The sequence below is a fragment of the Syzygium oleosum genome, unplaced genomic scaffold (assembly GCF_021117445.2).
Source record: "Syzygium oleosum isolate NSW1041296 unplaced genomic scaffold, Sole_v2.1 Sole_v2.01, whole genome shotgun sequence".
NCBI classification, from domain to species: Eukaryota; Viridiplantae; Streptophyta; class Magnoliopsida; order Myrtales; family Myrtaceae; genus Syzygium; species Syzygium oleosum.
In genome coordinates this window covers 11,012,918-11,033,915 of record NW_026607485.1, presented here as the reverse complement: position 1 = coordinate 11,033,915, position 20,998 = coordinate 11,012,918, and the positions used below count along the sequence as shown (strand labels likewise).

General features: G+C 41.7%; 1 protein-coding gene across 1 annotated transcript; it reads left to right on the top strand.

Moving 5' to 3' along the window:
* Window positions 1-285: 285 nt before the first annotated feature.
* LOC115688982 (uncharacterized) lies at window positions 286-696 on the top strand. The gene has a single exon (XM_030614949.1). It carries the CDS (start codon window positions 286-288, stop codon window positions 694-696), a length of 411 nt encoding a protein of 136 aa, XP_030470809.1.
* The last annotated feature ends 20,302 nt before the right edge of the window (window positions 697-20,998 follow it).

Below are 20,998 nucleotides of genomic sequence, written 5' to 3'. Positions count from 1 at the left end.
CCTTTTCCTACTTTTCGGCTAAAGAGACGTCGCAGCAGTTCACGCAATTCTGCCGGCCGAAATTTCAGAGATTTTTATGCTTAAAGTTGACAATTAGATGTCATGCATGATGTAGTGTGAACCGAAACGTGGACTTCAATCGAAGGAGGCTTCGAATTGGATCGAACAGATGCATGTTAGGCCGAGTATTCCAACTATAAAAGGGTGCCTGTTTTGGATCTCTGGCTCATCCCACATCCTCAGGTGCAATCACAACATCACATTGCATTCGGTGGAGAAAAAAAGATGTCTTCCAAGCACTTGTTGCTCTTGGTCCTCAGCTTGGTGGCTCTCACTTCCGTGGCCCTAGCCGAATACGCCAAGCCACCTGAGCACGGCAAGCACAAGCAACACCACCATGGGGCCATGCCGCCCACTTGGGCGCCACACCACGGGCACATGCCTCACCATAGGCCTGGCGCCCCAAGGCTGATGCCTGAGATGCTTTTGGAGAAGCCGGGCTTCGAGCACAAGCCGTTCCAAGGCCACCACCACCCACCGGCCCATGCCCCCTTCCCGCATCACGGTCACCACGCAGCTCATGCGCCGTTCCCGCACCACGGCCACCACCACGGAGCGCACCCACCGATGGAGAGCGGCAAGGGCCACCACAAGCCCCACATGCCGCGTGCGCCAGCTCCGGGTCATCCCTTCTGAGTTTTTCACCATGTGATGGGTCATAATATGCACGTTTTTCCGTTAGAATAAGAGCCTATTATATGTACTGATGATTCATCCATGTATTACGTGACTATATGGCCTGGCTTATTGACCGGCCATCACCACATTCCGGATTTTGCAGAGCTTGTGGAGCTCGGAACTATATCCTGTTTCTTGATTACTATCATAGTTATGCACTGGCCTTTTAATCTTTTTGTTTGATTGAGCGTTCGTATCATGCACTCTCGCACTCACATTTATATTCGCGTGTGTGATCTTTCCTTTAGTAGTTTACCCCTCATTTTTCTCAATGAAAGAATAGGCACGATCAAGTTTATTGTAGTAGCTTGAGTTCCCACAATGGATGAGTGTGCACTGGTGAAATGGTATAAACGTGGGCGATAGCGATATAAGATCATTGGACACAATAAATTATATAAATATAGAAAATTATGTCAACTTGGTCATGTATTTTGAACGGGATATGTCCGGACTGATCTACATATAGGCCAGATAAAACATCCCGACTAAGATTCCGAGTGGTGATTTTATCGTTCTATTGTAGTTCACCTCAACATTTCCCACTTGTGCAACTGTTGTTGAGCAGCTTTTGGATATCAAACAGACCTCCCCTAAAGGTAGTTTTAATGTGGCCCATTTCACCCATCCATGGGTATCTGCTTCTACAAAAGTGCTGACCAATCATGGATTGGTTTTAATAATCTCTTATTGATATAGTTACCGATGGTGAATTTCCGCCTGTTTCCTCCTCCCTCAACGGAACAACCTTGTTTACATAATGTTCTGTTGTTTGAAGATAAGTTCACTTTCTCACCATCCAAATGGAAAAAAGTTATTTTAAAAAATGTAAAATTACAAGTACAACCATCAGAGCCTCAAAATAAAAATCAAAATTTTATGACATGAATTGAAGCATCGAACGATATATGGTTGGTGGCCAAAGAAGGACTGGCTTACAACCATCTTGAGTGAAAGTTCCATGATCACGACCAACAGCAACTTGTTGGGTGACTACTCCACTGCGGCATGAGGCCACTGATGCCGAGTCAGCTCTTATGCTGCTAGCTACGACCTGGTTGGTTCCCTGGTTCCGACAATTCTCAAAATAATCAAATTGAGTGCTCATTTTCTTCTTTTTCTTTTTTAATTTTATGTATTTTTAGAGTAAGACGGGTCAATTGATCTTTAACTTTTGGGCCCCTCTGTTAATGTGAGATGGGCTTTTTTAAATTGGCATACATCGACGATTTTAGTTTTAGTGGGTTCAAAATCCAACTCTAATGAGCTCATTTGACTCCATTGAACATGCATTTACATAATAATCTGGATCACCGAACATGTCCGAAAATTATTCGACGTCGAATTCCAACACTGACAAGTTTTACTTCTCGAATTCTACGTCCTCCTCATGTATCCAGGTGCGTATATTGCCTTATTTTGTCAGGGGGCATAGACTTGAGTGAAAATAAGGCAATTTGCTTCCACGAGGAATGATATCACGGCAGAAAAGAAGAGCATAGCTGACGGCTTGGCTGGCTTGGCTTGAAAACCGTTCTCGCGATAGCCACTAGGAACAACAGATATCGTCACTATAGTAATGAGGCATATCAAATGAAGGGTCAACTCCTACATTTTGCGATGATTTGATGGGCAAAAAAAATGTCGCATCTCAATCTATAGCAAGACTTAGGGAATAAGATGGTCAATTAATTGTCAAACTAATGGAAGAACAACAACAATGAGGCGGTTGATTGAATTAAGACTTACTCTCAAGGGGTTTGGAATTCCTTTGGTCGTAAGTTCAGATTTCCTGATCATTCCCCAAAATTCGTGCTAGCTCCAAAAGAAATCCAATTCTAGTGAACTCATTTTTATTGTGTAAATGATACATTAAAATTGGCAAAAGGACACCAGAAGTGCCACAACTTGTGTACGGCGATCACTTTGGTGCCATAACTTTTTTTCGGATCACTTTGATGCCAAGTCGGAGGAAAATAGATCACTTTAGTGACTCCGGCCAAAAAGCTGACCTGGCATTTATATTAAAAAAAATGATCTGACTTGTACACGTGGAAATTATGTAGCTTCTTTTCGAATATTTTAATTTTAGAAAAAAAAAAAGGTTGCAGCAGCGGCGAGGGAGGCTTCGCCGCTGCTGCCGCCAACCCACCACTGCCGGGAAGGGCCGGAGGTGGTGGGCGCAGTGGTCGGCGAGGGCCGGATCCGGCGAGGCAAGACCTCGCCTCGCCCGGAGAGGGCCCGATCCGGCGAGGCGAGACCTCGTCGTCGCGACCTAGGCGACGGCGAGGTCCGGCCTCGCCTTTGCTTGGCGAGGCGAGACTTCGCTGGGTCGCGACGGCGAGGTCTCGCCTCGCCCAATGGCGAGGCCCGACCTCGCCGTCGCGACCCGGGCGACGGCGAGGTCCGCCTCGCCTTCGCTGGGCGAGGCGAGACCTCGCCCATGCCTGGGTCGCGACCGCGAGGTCTCGCCTTGCCGGATCCGGCCCTCGCTGGGCGAGGTGAGGGTCGCCGGGCCCCAACCAGGGGCCGGCGACCCTCGCCGACCACTGCGCCCACCACCACCGGCCCTTCCTGGCGTGGTGGGTTGGCGGCAGCGGCGAGGGAGGCCTCGCCGCTGCTGCAACCGTTTCTTTTTTTTTTTTTTAATATAATTTAATTTTTTAAAAAAAAAATACACGTCAGAGAGCTAAACAGCATCGTTTTTGGTTTTTAATGCTGACTGGACCTCTCTGACGAGCCGTGTCAGCGCCACATCGGATTTCCGGCGAGCCACGTCAGCATTGGCACTAAAATGATCGTTTTTCAAAAAAGTTAGCACCAAAGTGATCCGAAAAAAAGTTATGACACCAAAGTAATCGCCGTACACAAGTTGTGGCACTTCTGGTGTCCTTTTGCCCATTAAAATCCTTTGTCAAAACTTAATGAAAAACAATTCTAAAGTTGAGTGTTATTGTAGTATTTTCTCATTTGATTATTGACAAATTTTTAGTGAGGGCACTCTTTGATGTGCTCGTTTTTTAACTTAGATTTAAATGATGGGCGTTCTAAACTTTGAAGGCAGATCAAAACATGATAACAGTTGATGGCCTAGAAGAATGGTATTTCCTTAGTCTTTTGTCCAAGGAAGGCCACCCAGGTTGCGGACTGGGTGACGAAGGCCCATCGAAATGACTCCGTTAGCCCATATTGGCTTTCGAAATCCCTCGTTCACTTTGGTCTTTAAAATGTTCTGATGTTGGACGCTCTTATCGTTCAAGTTCTAGTTAGTGATGAAAGTAACTTACCTTTTGACCAAAAAAAAAAAAAACACGATAACATGAATTAAAGCATTAAACAATATGTGGTCGGTTCTAACAATCTTCATAATAACCAAATTGGGCTCTTGTCTCCTCCTTTTTCTTTTTTAATTAGATGTATTTCTTTTAGATATAGGAAGGGTTAATGGATTTTTAAGTTTTGGCCTTTTTATTAATGTTAGATGGGCTTGTAAATTTGCTTGTAAGATTACGGCCTAATGGAGGAATTTACTTTGTGGGTTCAAATTTCAACATTAGATGGGATCAAATTACTGTTGAAGTTGATGTCTTGTATTCTGTTATCCAAGAGATTATGAGGCGGTTCCGAAAGGCCCCCTGACGACTAGACATCACGGGGGTCCCGCTCCCAGGTGAGCGGGAGGGGGGGGGGTCCGGGGGTGCCGCCCTGGCAGGAGTTGCGGGGGCAGCGCCCCCGGGCCGTCAGAGGCGTTTTATGTTCAGTCATAGAAGGATTTATATGGGAAAGCTAAATATTTTAGGCTATGTGAGCAACTTTGTAATTTGTGCCATGTAGGGTTTCGCTTTATATATTTAGGGCGAAACGAGTCTTTAGAATTGAGGCATGGGGTGAGAAAGAGTGGCTGTACACTTTTCTACGTTATTAGTAAAACAGATCCCTTCTCCCCATGGACGTAGGTAGGCGGAACATCTCTCCTGCTGAACCACGTAAATTCTTGTGTTGTACGAATTTCCATTACTTTCTTGCATCGTTGAAAGGATTGAATTCAGATATTCGAAAATTACTCAATTGAACATTTTTATACATAATAATTCTTCGTACAAAAGTATTTGATTGCGGTCAATTGACTCCACGTAAAGACATTACGCACCACAATTGCTAAATTACACCGAGCAACTAATTGATCGGACACTATTGCATTATACCAAATAATTTATAGGACATTAGAAATCCTATCCATATCATTCTATCTTCTTTCACCCAGCCAAATAATCTAGATTACCAAATATGTCCTAGAATGATTCCACGTTGAATTCAAATATGGACCGGTTTTGCTTCTCAACTTCTACATGATTGAGCAAAGCAATTTACTTTCGTGAGGAATGATATCAATGCAGAAAAGAAGAGCAAAAAGGACAGCTTTGTGACGAGGCACTCCTGTACTTTGCGATGATTTTATGAGAAAGAAATGGTTCGTATCAATTCATCGCAAGTCCTTGGGATAAAAAGTTCATTATCAAACTGACGAGAGAAAAACAACAACTAGGTAGTTGATCGAATTAAATAAGGCTTACTCTCATGTGGTTTGAAGCCCCTTTGCTTGCCAATGAACTTTTTTTGAATGTGTGAATTATAAATTAAAATACTCTCACAAAAACTTAATAAGAAAATCTAAAGTTCAATGATATTGTAATATATTTTCATTTCATTATTGACAAACATTCCATCAGGCCACTCTTTAATGTACTCATATTTGGACTTAGACTTAAATGATCGGTGTTCTAAACTTTGAAGGAAGATCATCAGTATAGAATTTAGATTTGGAGACTAACGGCTCATTGCCGCCTAGTGAAACAAAGAACATTGGGTACTGGTACGGTTGACCGTCCCTTAAAGTGTAATGCCATCGGTAAATGCTTAGGAGACCAAGACCCCCTCCTTTAATGTGTTAATTGTTGTCGCTACTTGCTCTGTAGCGAATTTTCCTTGCAAAACATCTTACCATAATACAAAACCATAGTAACGATGCATGTTTTGTATCTTACATTTATCACTGAACAACTTAGCGTCATTACAACCCTAATAAGATGGAGAACATTGCAAAACATCTAAAAGGGATAACCTAAAAGTAATTCATTTTCAGTAAGGCGTGATTCTACAAATGAAGTAACGTTATAGTATCGTATATTAAACATCAATTAATAGCAAAAGTAGAACAAGGATTAACCAAGCAAATCAAATAAGCAGAAAGATAAATCTCAATGAGGGATCAAAGGCCCAAGTGAGAGATTATCTTATAACCGCTAAAGCCAGCATCAAGAAACAGGTTTTCCCATTCCTTTTCATCCCTTTCTTTCCCATTGAGGTTCACCATGATCCCCATGTCAAAGAAGAGTTGTGTTTTAGTGGATTGTGATTCCCTACTACCATATCTATCGTAGTCATTTTTACGACCATGCCTTGACCCGACATCGCTTCTTTGCTTTGCTTCAGCATCTCAATGCATTTTTCATCACTCTGAGTCGTGCAATATCCACCGCATTCCAATGGGTTTTGTTCAACTTGTTGGAGCTTAAAGTTCTTATTGAAATGGTAATGTAAGAATAGAATAATGTCCATATGTAGAGTTTCTCTTTTCCACTCATAGGTTACTAAGATTTGCACTCAAATGGAGTATTGTCCATGGAATTTAGCAGATGGACTTCCAATGCAATTATAGTCCTCGTAAGAGGAACACATACGCATATTCTAACCACATATAACAATAAAGTGATAATGACACAAACAGTCCCTGAACTTTGGTTCAATATACAATTTGGTCCATGAACTTTTAATTTGTTCAATGTAGTCCCTGAACTTCAGCTCAATGTTCAATTTAATCCCTGAACTTTTAATTTGTTCAATGTGGTCCATGGTCTTTTGGTACATGTTCAATTTAGTCTATGAACTATATGAAAATATTCAATGTAGTCCTTGAATTTGAATTAATGGAAGTTCTACGTTAAACATTTTCATATAGTTCAAGGACTAAATCGAACATGTACCAAAAGTCTGGGGACCACATTGAACAAATTAAAAGTGTAGGGACCACATTGTACATTGAGCTAAAGTTCAGGGACTACATTAAATAAATTAAAATTTTAGGGACCACATTACACATTCAGCCAAAGTTCATTGACTATTTGTGTCATTTTCCCAACAATAAATGGTCAAAATCCAACTTACGATAATTAAGATGATTGACAACTAATTAAAATTTGTTTTACTATCTAAATTGACATTTAAAATTATTGCAACGTAATCCAAAAATCTCTTACGTCTCCTTTCCCGGCAATTGAAATTATATTTGAAAAGATGGACTGAAAACCTTTCATAACAACTTTTTTTAAGTCCTTTTTCACAGTTTGCTTCGCACATAATTCGTGTTCTGGTTTTTAGCACTTAATTATAAGGTTATAAAAGGAAGCTCTTTGTGTACCTTTCATATTTACGAAATTTTCTCTCTTCACTGCTTATATATACACTTGTTTTAATTAGTTTTTTACCCCGTTAATTAGGGTACGTGATAGATCTTTCATGTTATTCCAAAACAAGTATAAAATTCTTTAATGAATAACTGTAAACTCAAATGATTGTTCCATTACATTTCTAGTATATCATTTTGTTTCTTTGATAAGGACCAAAGAGAAAGCGAGTTAGCAACAATAGTTTAGGACTGTAAGCATAATTTATACAGGCTATATTATGTAATATGCATAAATCATGAAATATTTAAAGAGTCATGTTAAGATATCAAGATTAATTGGTCTAGAAATTACTATACCATATGATTTGAATAACTATAAGTAGTCATTTATGTGAGCCATAATCAGCATATAAGTAAGACTCTAGCACATCACTGAGCATGTTAATTTTATGATTTTATAGAGTCCAAACCTATTGAACATAAAGGCGTTCTCTTTCCATGATACACAACCAGCGTCCAGCACAATCCTCTGCCCCAAACGTACAGAAGGAGCACATGTCGTCATTGTGAAAATTGAAGAAGACTCGACTTCTCAAAGGGAGAATTTTTAATTATTGGTACCTTCCCTTGCGTGGGAGCATTTCCTGCTTTTGAGGATTTCAATTTTTGCTTATGTTTTCATTATTAATATTTGATTACTTTCATTTCCTTTTCAAGTAACGTAATTCATTTGTCTCCAAAACGTTTTCGAAAAAGAAAAAAGTTTTTCTAAGCATGCATCGGATTAACCCTCTTGTTTTTCTGATCCATTCACTTCATGTTTCAGACTTAATTCTCTGACTTGTTACGGTACGGAAGCATTTGAATACGATTAATCAAGTTCCAATGGTGATGAACCTGTTGATCCATCTAACGATCAATAAATTTGGGAATACACCATCAAAAGAAAATAAAATTAATGTGGGGCAAATCTCATTATTACTTGTGAGTTATCAATCCTGAAGAGCCAAAAGAGTGCTCAAAACTTCTCAACCATGCTCGTCGCTAGCCCCCCTTCCCTGCACACCTATAAGAAAGTGGGGGGCAAGTCAAAAGAGGATCATCCATCTTTTAAGAAAAAGGTAGATCTCGTTCACACTCTATTCTTTTCCATACATATGATGGATTGGGGGCATGACAGACTCTGATAGCGGCCTGACCGAGATAGTGCCTTGATTTTAGCCGAAATAGATAATCGAAATTTACCGAGTCTCACTTCACATTGCTTAGTATCCTATTCATGCACATTCTCTTTTGCAAGGGTGAGAGCAAAAACAGAGTATCTATCAAATTCAAGATCAGGCTTTCATTTATGTATATTTTCCCGTTTCAAATAGGAGCAATCTGTTGGAAACAGATTCCTAAACAAGATGCGGAAAAACGGAAATAAATTCCTAAAAGACAAAAAACTCAAACTAACGAGTAACGCTAAAAATATATGCGGAAACGTGCCCAGTTGAAACTTGAATCACCGATCGTTTAAAGTACATCACCAAGAAGGACGTACCTTGTTTTCCATGGATTAAATGCTCCGATTGCAACGCTAAGAGAGTATGATTCTTCGATCGTCAAGTGAGAGCCCTTTTTTTTTTGAGTGAGAGAAGTTTCTTCTTGTGAGTGTGAATATCAAAAAATTGACTGACAGAACTTACGTAACCTTTCTGCCTCACTCTTTTGTTCATTTTGCAGTTTTCCACAAATAACTGCCTCGATGGTTATTTCTCTCTCATGGGCCATTTCAAGACTAACAGGTTGGGTTAGCCTAACATGGGCGGCCCAAAATTATAAAACCCATCATCTTCCACTCACACATGGTGGGTCAAACATAACTCTCTCTTCTCTGCAATATTTATACTAGCAAATAATCCGTGCGACCAATATATTTCGAGAGCTCGTTGCCATGCATCTGTTAAGAATACAAAGCAGCTCAAATTGGGCATAACGTTTTCAAGTAGATATAGTATGCAATACCCTAGATCAATCAGTCATATTTATATCTCTCTTGATCTCTTTTAATATCTCATATATTGTATTCACAACTATTATTTACTCAAAATCATAATTGGTCGACCTATACAAAAAATAGAATGTGACATCATAAACAAATTTGTGACATCCTCAAATTTCGACCCTATTCGGGATATAATGAAGTGATTATTCATCGATGCACTGTTAGTTAAATCTCGCTCTGAATTGATCACTCATGAGAAACTAACCATTAGGGAAAGGCTATTAAGTAATTAAGTACGCGCGACCTGAGAACTCAACCATGGATTGACAATTCGACCATAAAGATTGACGAGAGACAATTTTGAGCCATCATAGACCGATCAAGGAACGGTTATAGAATGTTTCGCCAATAGTATACAATCGGAGCGCGGGTGATTCCGCTTGACCATTGTATGAATTGCGAACGACCTTAAACCAATTTCTAACGATCTTGTACTTCGGAACTAGCGATTGACCCCTCGCAATTACATGACAAATGAGATCATCCATGGTTCGAGAAAACTTAAACATGGATTGATATTAAGTCAACCATGGGTCGAATACGCGTAACTCCTAAAAGCCGCTCGTTAGTTTGAGATATACTAAAGTCGCAATCAATCGATTTTAACCATGAATTATAGTCCGAAATTGGGTGTTGATCTTTCGAGGATTTCAAGACTAAACTATTGGACGTTGCCTCGTTAATTCTCCGATTTATCGGTTTGCTCGAAATTCTCGGAAAAGGATTAACGGGCCGAGAATTTGGAGCCCATGAGGAAGTGGGCCGAACAAAGGCACATTGGACCTCAAGCCCAATGTGGTTCGGCCATTTGGGCCCAAGACAAGCCCAAGTGGGCCCAATGAAGCCCACTAAGCCCATTTTCTATTTTCAAGCCCAAGTTCGAGCCCGATAGTATTTTGAAGCCCATTCCTTATCCGTTTGAGCCCAAACTTGATTTATACGAGCCCGTACAAAATTCTAGCTCGTATACGTGTATAAGTATTTTTATACCTTGGTGAAATTACCAAAATACCCTTCTTTGCATTTATGACCAAGAGACAAAGGAGTTCAATGGTGAAGACTTTGGGGGCTTTTGGCATGATGATGAAGACTTTGGGGATGGCTTTAATGAGAGAAATATTTCTCTTAATATCTCAGCTCATTCTCTCTCTCTCTTCTCTCTCTCCCTCACCAATTGGCTTTTCTCTCTCCCTCTACTCTCCCTCATGCCATCACCATTTCCAGCCACCACCAAGCCACTGTCCAGCCCCCTTTGCTGCTGTGTTGCTGCTGTGTTACTGCCGTGGAACCACCAGCAGCGACGCCGTGGCCTCCCGCCACCGTGAGCCACCCGTCCGAGCCATTTTCGCCATTCAACCGAGCCTCGCTGAGCCGAAACAGCAGCCCGCAGCTGCTGTTCAGCCAAGACCCAGCCGCCATCATCGTTCCGTGTCGTTTTCGGACCGTGTCACGCATAGCCCTTGCCATCGCCGTCGCGTCTATGTAGTCGGAATCGTTTCCCGGTGAGTTAGCACCCTAATCCCTTGATTAGTATGTTTAACTTGATTAGGATGAGTTAGTTTAAGTTAATTATGTTTAGTACTAATTAATTAAGGATTAGTTGATAAGATATCACAATAAGTGATAAGTGGACTCGATAAGTTATCGAGAAAACGCGATAGGCCATCGAGGTTTTATTAATAAGCTATCGTCAATTATGCGATAAGCTATCGAGGATTTGACGATAAGCTATTGGATTATTTTTACAATAAATATTTAATTATTAATTAAATGAATTTTCTGAATTAAATTATTAATATTTTATTAATTTTCGGAATTTAAAATATTAATATTTTTGTGGAAATTCCGAAATTAAATTGTGGTTATTTTAGGCTTAAATTGTGATGCCTAAGTTGAAATTTTGCCTTATATATTGGTTTGTATGTTGAATTGAATTGACTGATTATTATTAAATATAGAATTGTGGGAATTTAATTACTAAACCCTGAGGTGTCAGGATTATTTGTTAAGTTTTATGTGAGAAATATGTTGTGAATACTTAAATATAGAAGCATGCCGAGTTTGAGAATTTATTGATATGTGTATAATCACGTGTGATTATTTTAGTGCATTTTTACTGCAACATTTTATTGTATTAGCACGGATCATGTCTATATTGGCTTTTGAAAAGGATAATGATGGAACTTGAGTGGTTGCTATGTGTGCATGATCACCTAAAGGTTCCTTTGTACCTGGTTCTACCGGATGACCGCCAACCTAGGGTTTGGCCGTGGCCCTAACAGGTGTCTCCAATTTGGTAATTGGAAGCTGTCGCTGGTAGCAGGGGAGACATAGTCATTCGCGAATCGGATTCAGAATGAACCCATTTATGGGATATGCCGTCATTGTGGTAGGGTGAGACGATGCCGTGCCCGATGGGGCGGGATGATGCCCGGTTATACCGGAAGACTGCCAACTTGATGCAAATATCGCAGGTTGTGCCGTGCCCCATGTGTGGCTGTAGTAGTCGGAATACGCGTGAAAGATTGTGGTGGCATTGCGCTTGATTATGGGATGAAATTGTGAGGCACGGTATGGGACGGGCCGAAGCGGTTTCACCTTATAATCGGGACATGTGTTGATACATTGTGCATGGAAAAGTTGTTGTATATTCTGATTACATTATATGCTTGTTGCATTATGATTGTATATAATGGTTTATAACGTGCAGGGCGTATGTGCCAAGGCAAGGTAAGAATATCTGCAATTATTTAATGGCACGTATGTTTATGCTGGGTTGAGTAGCCTGCTCGCGTGTATAGTTAAGGCAAAGCGAGGGTAGCTTTGCTATTAATCTGCCGTCGATGTATCGCTACATGTTTTAGGTGCATCCGAGATGGGTTGACCTCCTAGTCGGGGCTTAGGTCGTTAACTCACTGAGATTTATCTCACTCGTTGTTGTTAACCATTTTTCTGGTGCTTAGGTATGAGTACGAGTCGCGTTCTATTGGAACCGACTGTTTTGAGGAGGAACACTTGTTGAGATTGTCCTCGTAGATAGAGGAGCTGGGTTAACCCCCTGCCTTTTGTGGTTGTAATCGGGAAGATCCGTGTGGCGGACTTGTAATATATTAACCCGATATATTGCTATGATGTTGTTTAAATTGAGGTGTGTTTTCCTTACTATCCCGTTTATTGATTGTTGTTGGGTGAATTAAGTTCGCTTCCGCATGTGTTTAATTGTTAATGATTTGATTGGGTCGGTGACGCGTCCTGGGACGTCGCATTTATAACGACCGTGATGGGATGGTCGGTGACGCGTCCTGGGACGTCGCATTTATAACGACCGTGATGGGATGTTAGCGCGCTCGAGGGTCAGGGCGTGACATCCCCGTTTAAGTGGTACCAGAGCAAGGTTAGCTTGATCCAAGTTTGGTCAATACCTGGAGTGATAAGGTGCGATGGGTTTTGGGATAGTTAGCTAGGAAAATGTCTTGTGCCTGTGCTTGACAATATGATTCTCTTGTTTTAAGCGGGTTGTTCAGGACTTCTAATTCCTTATTGGAATTGGAAAGCAGGTTTCTGTGAGAATCTTGCGAGATGAGCAATCATGTGCAGAGGACTCCTAGGAGAAAGGCAGCACCAAACCAGACTGGTGCTAGAGGAAGGGCACAAGAGGATCCCAGATTGGACAGGATCCTCCAAGCCCTAGAGACTATAGTGGGGCAGCAAGCTTAGAACCAAGCAAATGATGCTGCTGCGGCTACTGCTGCTGCTGCCACACCTATTGATATCCCGTTAGCTGAAAGCGGGATTAGGGATCGACCAATGCACAAACTGGTCGAACAATTTCTAAAGTTGAAGTCGCCGAAGTTCTCTGGCGCAGGTGATCCGGAGGTAGCAACCCTCTGGGTTAGAGAATTGGAAAAAAGGTTTCGCCGTATTAAGGTGTTCTGAGGAGGAAAAGGTGACGTTAGCGGTTTACCAGTTACAGAGTAACGCAAGCACTTGGTGGGAAGCCACACGGAGAAGAGTCTTTCCCGAAGGTACGGTTCTGAGGTGGAATGCCTTCGTGGAAGCGTTTAATGGGAAATATTTCTCAGACTGTGTAAAGGAGCAGAAAATGGCTGAGTTCCAACAATTTCGTCAGAACCATTTGTCGATTGATCAGTACGAAGTAAAGTTCGTTAAGCTATCTAAGTATGCCCCGAGATTGGTCGAAGACCCGATTGACAGAGCAAGGAGATTCTGGGATGGTCTGAAATCGGAAATCAAGGATCAGCTGGTGCCCTTGAACTTGAAAGATTATGATGAGCTGTATGAGCGAGCTCAGCTGATTGAAAGGAATATAGCCGAATGTGCAGTCACATCTGGATCGCGGTTTGCACCTAACAGGGATAATCGTCGGTTCGGGAAGGGACCAATGACTGAGGGAAGGTATCCCATCCCTCCCAACAGGAAGAGTGGCATTGGGAAACCGGCATACAACTCTAATGCCGCGTGTCGATTCTGTGGAAAAAGGCATGGGAATGGCCCTTGCCCAAGCAAGCCAGTAACTTGTTTTAACTGCGGCCAACAAGGCCACTTTTCGAGAAGTTGTCCCAGTTGAGAAATACCACCTCAACAACCCCGAATGGGACAGCAAGCTAGGAATGCCCCATAGAACAATTTGAACCAACCGCAAGTGCAAGGAAAGGTTTATGCTATCACGAGGAAAGAGGCGAAGGATTCGCCTGCCGTGATTATAGGTACGGTCTCATTACACGACCATGCTGCATATGCCTTATTTGATCTAGGAGCTACACATTCTTTTGTGGCTAAACAGTTTGTTGAATTAGTGGGGTTAAGCCCGAAACCATTGGAAGCGATTTATAGTATTTCTACCCCTTTAAAGGATAACGTAGTATCTACAGTAGGATGTACTGATTGTAAACTGTCTATTGGTGATCGTGAGGAAAGCATAGATTTAATTATTCTGATGATGTTCGATTTCGACGTAATTATTGGGATGGATTGGCTCACCAAGCAAAGAGCTACAGTGAACTGTTATCGTAAAACGATTCAGTTTGAGCCTTTAGGGTGCGTTGGTTTTGAGTTTGCCGGGAATCGAGGAGGACCTTCGATTCCTTTAATTTCGTCACTTGAAGTGACCCGACTGTTAGATGAGGGTTGCTGAGGTTCTTTGGCAACCGTAGTGAATACATTGGTCGAGGGACCAAAGTTGGAAGACATCGTCGTAGTGCGAGAGTTTGCAGATGTTTTTCCAGAGGAATTGCCAGGATTACCCCTAGAGCGAGAAATTGAATTCGTGATTGAGTTGGCCCCTGGGACAGAGCCGCTTTCCAAGGCACCTTACAGAACGGCGTTGTCGGAATTAAAGGAATTAAAGGTGCAGATGCAGGAGTTATTGGACAAAGGATTCATTCGTTCTAGTGCATCACCTTGGGGAGCGCCAGTTTTGTTTGTAAGGAAGAAGGACGGTTCATTACGCCTTTGCATTGACTATAGGCAGCTCAATCAAGTGACGGTCAAGAATAAGTATCCGTTGCCAAGGATAGATGATTTGTTTGACCAGCCTCAAGGAGCATCGGTATTTTCTAAGATAGACCTGAGGACGGGTTATCATCAGTTCAGGATCAAGAGGAAGATATACCGAAGACAGCATTTCGAACGCGTTATGGTCATTATGAGTTTACTGTTATGCCGTTTGGTTTAACAAATGCACCTGCAGCTTTTATGGATTTGATGAACCGGGTGTTCAAGGAGTATCTGGACCAATTTGTGATCGTGTTCATTGATGATATTCTGGTGTATTCGAGGAGTTTAGAGGAACACGAACAACACTTAGAGATAGTGCTGTAAACCTTCGAGAGTACGCACTTTACGCTACGTTTAGCAAGTGCGAGTTCTGACTCAATTGAGTAGCTTTTCTTGGTCATGTGATTTCTGATGAAGGAATTTCAGTAGATCCAACCTAGATTGAAGCGGTTATGAATTGGCCAAGACCAACGACGGTAACTGAAATTCGAAGTTTCTTGGGATTGGCTGGCTATTATAGACGATTCGTGAAAAGGTTTTCTGCGATAGCCATGCTTTTGACTCGATTACTGAGGAAGGACACAAAATTTGAATGGACGGATAAATGTGAGTGTAGTTTTCAAGAGCTTAAGCAGAAGCTAACTACTGTGCCTGTTTTGACTATACCGTCTGGTTCCGGAGGTTATGAGATATACAGTGATGTGTCGTACAAAGGTTTAGGATGCGTCTTAATGCAACATGGAAGAGTGGTTGCATACGCGTCCCGACAGCTAAGACCTAATGAGTTGAACTACTCAACGCACAATTTGGAGTTAGCTGCAATCATCTTCGCGCTAAAGATTTGGAGACACTACTTGTGCGGGGAAAAGTTTCAGATTTATACGGACCACCAAAGTTTGAAATACTTGTTTTCTCAAAAGGAATGGAACATGAGACAACATCGATGGATGGAACTTCTCAAGAATTACGATTGCGACATCCTATATCATCTGGGAAAGACTAACAAGGTAGCGGATGCGCTTAGTCGAAAGTCGGCCATCGCGCACCTGATGATTAAGGAATGGACTCTACTTGAGGAAGTATGAGATTCAGAGTTCAAGTTTGAGGTAGGTCGCCTCTCAAGTCTATTGGCTACTTTAAGAATCGAGCCAGAGGTTCAGGCTAAAATTAAGGCATTGCAATCAACGGATCCTGAAATTCAGAAAATTCTGCAAGGAGATACAGATAAGAGAAAGCCTGCCTTCCGAGTGGCTAAGGATGGAACGTTGAGATTTCGCGGATGATTGTGCATACTTGACAATGTAGAACTCAAGGATGAGATTCTGTCAGAAGCACATCGCAGCAATTATAGCATTCACCCAGGTAGCACCAAGATGTATCAGAACCTACGTCAACATTATTGGTGGAATGGTATGAAAGTAGATGTAGCCAAACACGTGGCTAAGTGCTTAACGTGCCAACAAGCGAAAGCGCAGCATTGCAAGCCAGGTGGATTACTATAACCACTCGAGATCCCAGAATGGAAATGGGAGCATATCACAATGGATTTCGTGATGGGTCTACTAAGGAGTTAGAGAGGCAATGACTCTATTTGGGTCGTAGTGGATAGATTGACTAAAACTGCACATTTCATTGCCATACGAAAAGATTTCGCCATGGACAAATATGCGAAATTATACATGCGCCATATTGTTCGCCTGCACGGAGTACTGGTGACAATCACTTCAAATCGTGATCCCAAGTTCACCGCTACATTTTGGAAAAGTCTTCAAGGTGCCATGGGAACGAAGCTGCAGTATAGCACAGCTTATCATCCGCAGACGGATGGTCAATCCGAGAGAACGATTCAAACTCTCGAGGATATGCTGCGAGCTTGCGTTTTAGATTTCAAGGGCAGTTGGGAGGAACAACTGCATCTCGTTGAGTTCGCTTATAACAATAGCTGTCAACAGAGCATTAGAATGTCACCATTTGAAGCGATATATAATAGAGCCTGCAGAACTCCGGTATGTTGGGACAAGGTTGGAGAAAGGAGAATAACGGGTCCAGAGTTGATAAAAAAAATCAGTTGAGGCAGTTAAGGTCATTAGAGAAAGGCTTAAGACAGCTCAGAGTCGTCAGAAAAGCTATGCAAACAAACGACGAAGACCTTTGGAATTCCAAATAGGTGATCACGTCTTTTTCAAAGTGTCATCTATGCGAGGAACTTCACGATTTGGCAAGAAAGGAAAGCTAAGCCCAAGATATGTTAGACCGTTTGAGATTTTGGAGAGGATTGGAATCTTAGCTTATCGGCTAGCTTTGCCGCCGAAACTGGCTCAAGTACACGACGTCTTTCACGTATCGATGTTGAGAAAGTATGAATCTGATCCGACCCACGTGCTGAATTACGAAGACATAGACGTGGACGACAAAGTGTCATACGTGGAAAGACCAGTGCGGATTGAGGATAGAAAGGAACACGTGCTACGAAACAAGACGATTCCTTCGGTTAAGGTGATTTGGCAACACCACGAAACGGAAGGAGCAACTCGGGAAAGCGAAGAAGTAATGAGGCAACAACACCCCCATCTTTTTGAATAGTTTGGTTATTTGTAAATTTCGAGGACGAAATTTCTTTAAGGGGGGAAGAGTTGTGATATCCTCAAATTTTGACCCTATTTGAGATATAATGAAGTGATTATTCATCGATGCACTGTTAGTTAAATCTCGCTCTGAATTGATCACTTATGAGAAACTAACCATTAGGGAAAGGCTATTAAGTAATTAAGTACGCGCGACCTGAGAACTCGACCATGGATTGACAATTCAACGATAAAGATTGACGAGGGACAATTTCGAGCCATCATAAACCGATCAAGGAACGGTTATAGAATGTTTCGTCAATAGTGTACAATCGGAGCGCGGGTGATTCTGCTTGACCATTGTATGAATTGCGAACGACCTTAAACCAATTCCTAACGATCGTGTACTTCGGAACTAGCGATTGACCTCTCGCAATTACATGACAACCGACATCATCCATGGTTCGAGAAAACTTAAACGTGAATTGATATTAAGTCAACCATGGGTCGAATACGCGTAACTCCTAAAAGCCGCTAATTAGTTTGAGATATACTAAAGTCGTAATCGATCGATTTTAAGCATGAATTAGAGTCCAAAATTGGGTGTTAATCTTTTGAGGATTTCAAGACTAAACTATTGAACGTCGCCTCGTTAATTCTCTGATTTATCGGTTTGCTCGAAATTCTCGGAAAAAGATTAACGGGCCGAGAATTTGGAGCCCACGAGGAAGTGGGCCGGACAAAGGCACATTGGGCCTCAAGCCCAATGTGGTTCGGCCATTTGGGCCTAAGACAAGCCCAAGTGGGCCCAATGAAGCCCACTAAGCCCATTTTCTATTTTCAAGCCGAAGTTTGAGCCTGATAGTATTTTGAAGCCCATTCCTTATCCGTTTGAGCCCAAACTTGATTTATACGAGCCCGTACAAAATTCTAGCTCGTATACGTGTATAAGTATTTTTATACCTTGGTGAAATTACCAAAATACCCTTCTTTGCATTTATGACCAAGAGACAAAGGAGTTCAATGGTGAAGACCTTGGGGGCTTTTGGCATGATGATGAAGACTTTGGGGATGGCTTTAATGAGAGAAATATTTCTCTTAATATCTCAGCTCATTCTCTCTCTCTCTTCTCTCTCTCCCTCACCAATTGGCTTTTCTCTCTCCCTCTACTCTCCCTCACGCCATCACCATTTCCAGCCACCACCAAGCCACTGTCCAGCCCCCTTTGCTGCTGTGTTGCTGCCGTGGAACCACCAGCAGCGACACCGTGGCCTCCCGTCACCGTGAGCCACCCGTCCGAGCCATTTTTGCCGTTCAACTGAGCCCCGTTGAGCCGAAACAGCCGCCCACAGCTGCTGTTCAACCAAGACCCAGCCGCCATCGTCGTTCAGTGTCGTTTTCGGACCGTGTCACGCGTAGCCCTCGCTGCCGCCATCGCGTCCATGTAGTCGGAATCGTTTCCGGGTGAGTTACCGCCCTAATTCCTTGATTAGTATGTTAAACTTGATTAGGATGAGTTAGTTTAAGTTAATTATGTTTAGTACTAATTAATTAAGGATTAGTTGATAAGCTATCGCGATAAGTGATAAGTGGACTCGATAAGTTATCGAGAAAACGCGATAGGCTATCAAGGTTTTATTGATAAGCTATCGTCAATTATGCGATAAGCTATCGAGGATTTGACGATAAGCTATCGGATTATTTTTACAATAAATATTTAATTATTAATTAAATGAATTTTCGGAATTAAATTATTAATATTTTATTAATTTTCTGAATTTAAAATATTAATATTTTATTATATATTTTTGTGGAAATTCCGAAATTAAATTGTGGTTATTTTAGATTGTGATGCCTAAGTTGGAATTTTGCCTTCTATGTTGGTTTGTATGTTGAATTGAATTGACTGATTATTATTAAATATAGAATTGTGGGAATTTAATTAATAAACCCTGAGGTGTCAGGATTATTTATTAAGTTTTATGTGAGAAATATGTTGTGGATACTTAAATATAGAAGCATGCCGAGTTTGAGAATTTATTGATATGTGTATAATCACCTGTGATTATTTTAGTGCATTTTTACTGCAACATTTTATTGTATTAGCACGGATCATGTCTGTATTGGCTTTTGAAAAGGATAATGATGGAACTTGAGTGGTTGCTATGTGTGCATGATCACCTACAGGTTCCTTTGTATCCGGTTCTACTGGATGACCGCCAACCTAGGGTTTGGCTGTGGCCCTAACGGGTGTCTCCAATTTGGTAATTGGAAGCCGTCGCTAGTAGCAGGGAAGACGTAGTCATTCACGAATCGGACTCGAAATGAACCCATTTATGGGATATGCCGTCATTGTGGTCGGGTGAGACGATGTCGTGCCCGATAGGGCAGGACGATGCCTAGTTATACCGGAAGACCACCAACTTGATGCAAATATCGCGGGTTGTGCCGTGCCCCAGGTGTGGTTGTAGTAATCGGAATACGCATGAAAGATTGTGGTGGCATTACGCTTGATTATGGGATGAAATTGTGAGGCACGGTATGGGACGGGCCGAAGCGGTTTCACCTTATAATCGGGACATGTGTTGATACATTGTGCATGGAAAAGTTGTTGTATATTCTGATTACATTATATGCTTGTTGCATTATGATTGTATATAATGGTTTATAACGTGCAGGGCGTATGTGCCAAGGCAAGGTAAGAATATCTGCAATTATTTAATGGCACGTATGTTTATGCTGGGTTGAGTAGCCTGCTCGCGTGTATAGTTAAGGCAAAGCGAGGGTAGCTTTGCTATTAATCTGCCGTCGATGTATCGCTACATGTTTTAGGTGCATCCGAGATGGGTTGACCTCCTAGTCGGGGCTTAGGTCGTTAACTCACTGAGATTTATCTCACTCGTTGTTAACCATTTTTCAGGTGCTCAGGTATGAGTACGCATTGCGTTCTATTGGAACCGACTGTTTTGAGGAGGAACACTTGTTGAGATTGTCCTCGTAGATAGAGGAGCTAGGTTAACCCCTTGCCTTTTGTGGTTGTAATCGGGAAGATCCGTGTGGCGGACTTGTAATATATTAACCCGATGTATTGCTGATGATGTTGTTTAAATTGAGGTGTGTTTTCCTTACTATCCCATTTATTGATTGTTGTTGGGTGAATTAAGTTCGCTTCCGCATGCGTTTAATTGTTAATGATTTGATTGGGTCGGTGACGCGTCCTGGGACGTCGCATTTATAATGACCGTAGTGGGATGTTAGCGCGCTCGAGGGTTGGGGCGTGACAAAATTGATCTTCCTCTTTCCTTAAACCTTTTCATTTCAGTCCAGCTTGCTTTTCTATAAATACCCCATTAGATCGAATCATTCATGACCATTGGCAATACCCTAAGATAGCAAACACTAAATAGAAATTTTGAAAATAAGTCAAAGTCGTAAGGGTACTAAATGAGGAACTCTTATCTTCAAGAGTCTCACACGGCATAAAGTTGAGATCAAAACTTTTGCCACTCTTATTGGTCGTCTCATGCATACGTAGTATGAAATACGTATTACGGTATTAACTCCTTTCCTATGGAGCGTATGTCTTCACATTTAATACCGTACAGATGATAGTTTAGACATACTCAATGTCTAAACTTGAGTTCACGTATCTACTCTTCCAAA

Excerpts from the sequence above, each read along its gene's own strand:
- LOC115688982 (XM_030614949.1), top strand. The coding sequence starts at position 286 with ATGTCTTCCAAGCACTTGTTGCTCTTGGTCCTCAGCTTGGTGGCTCTC.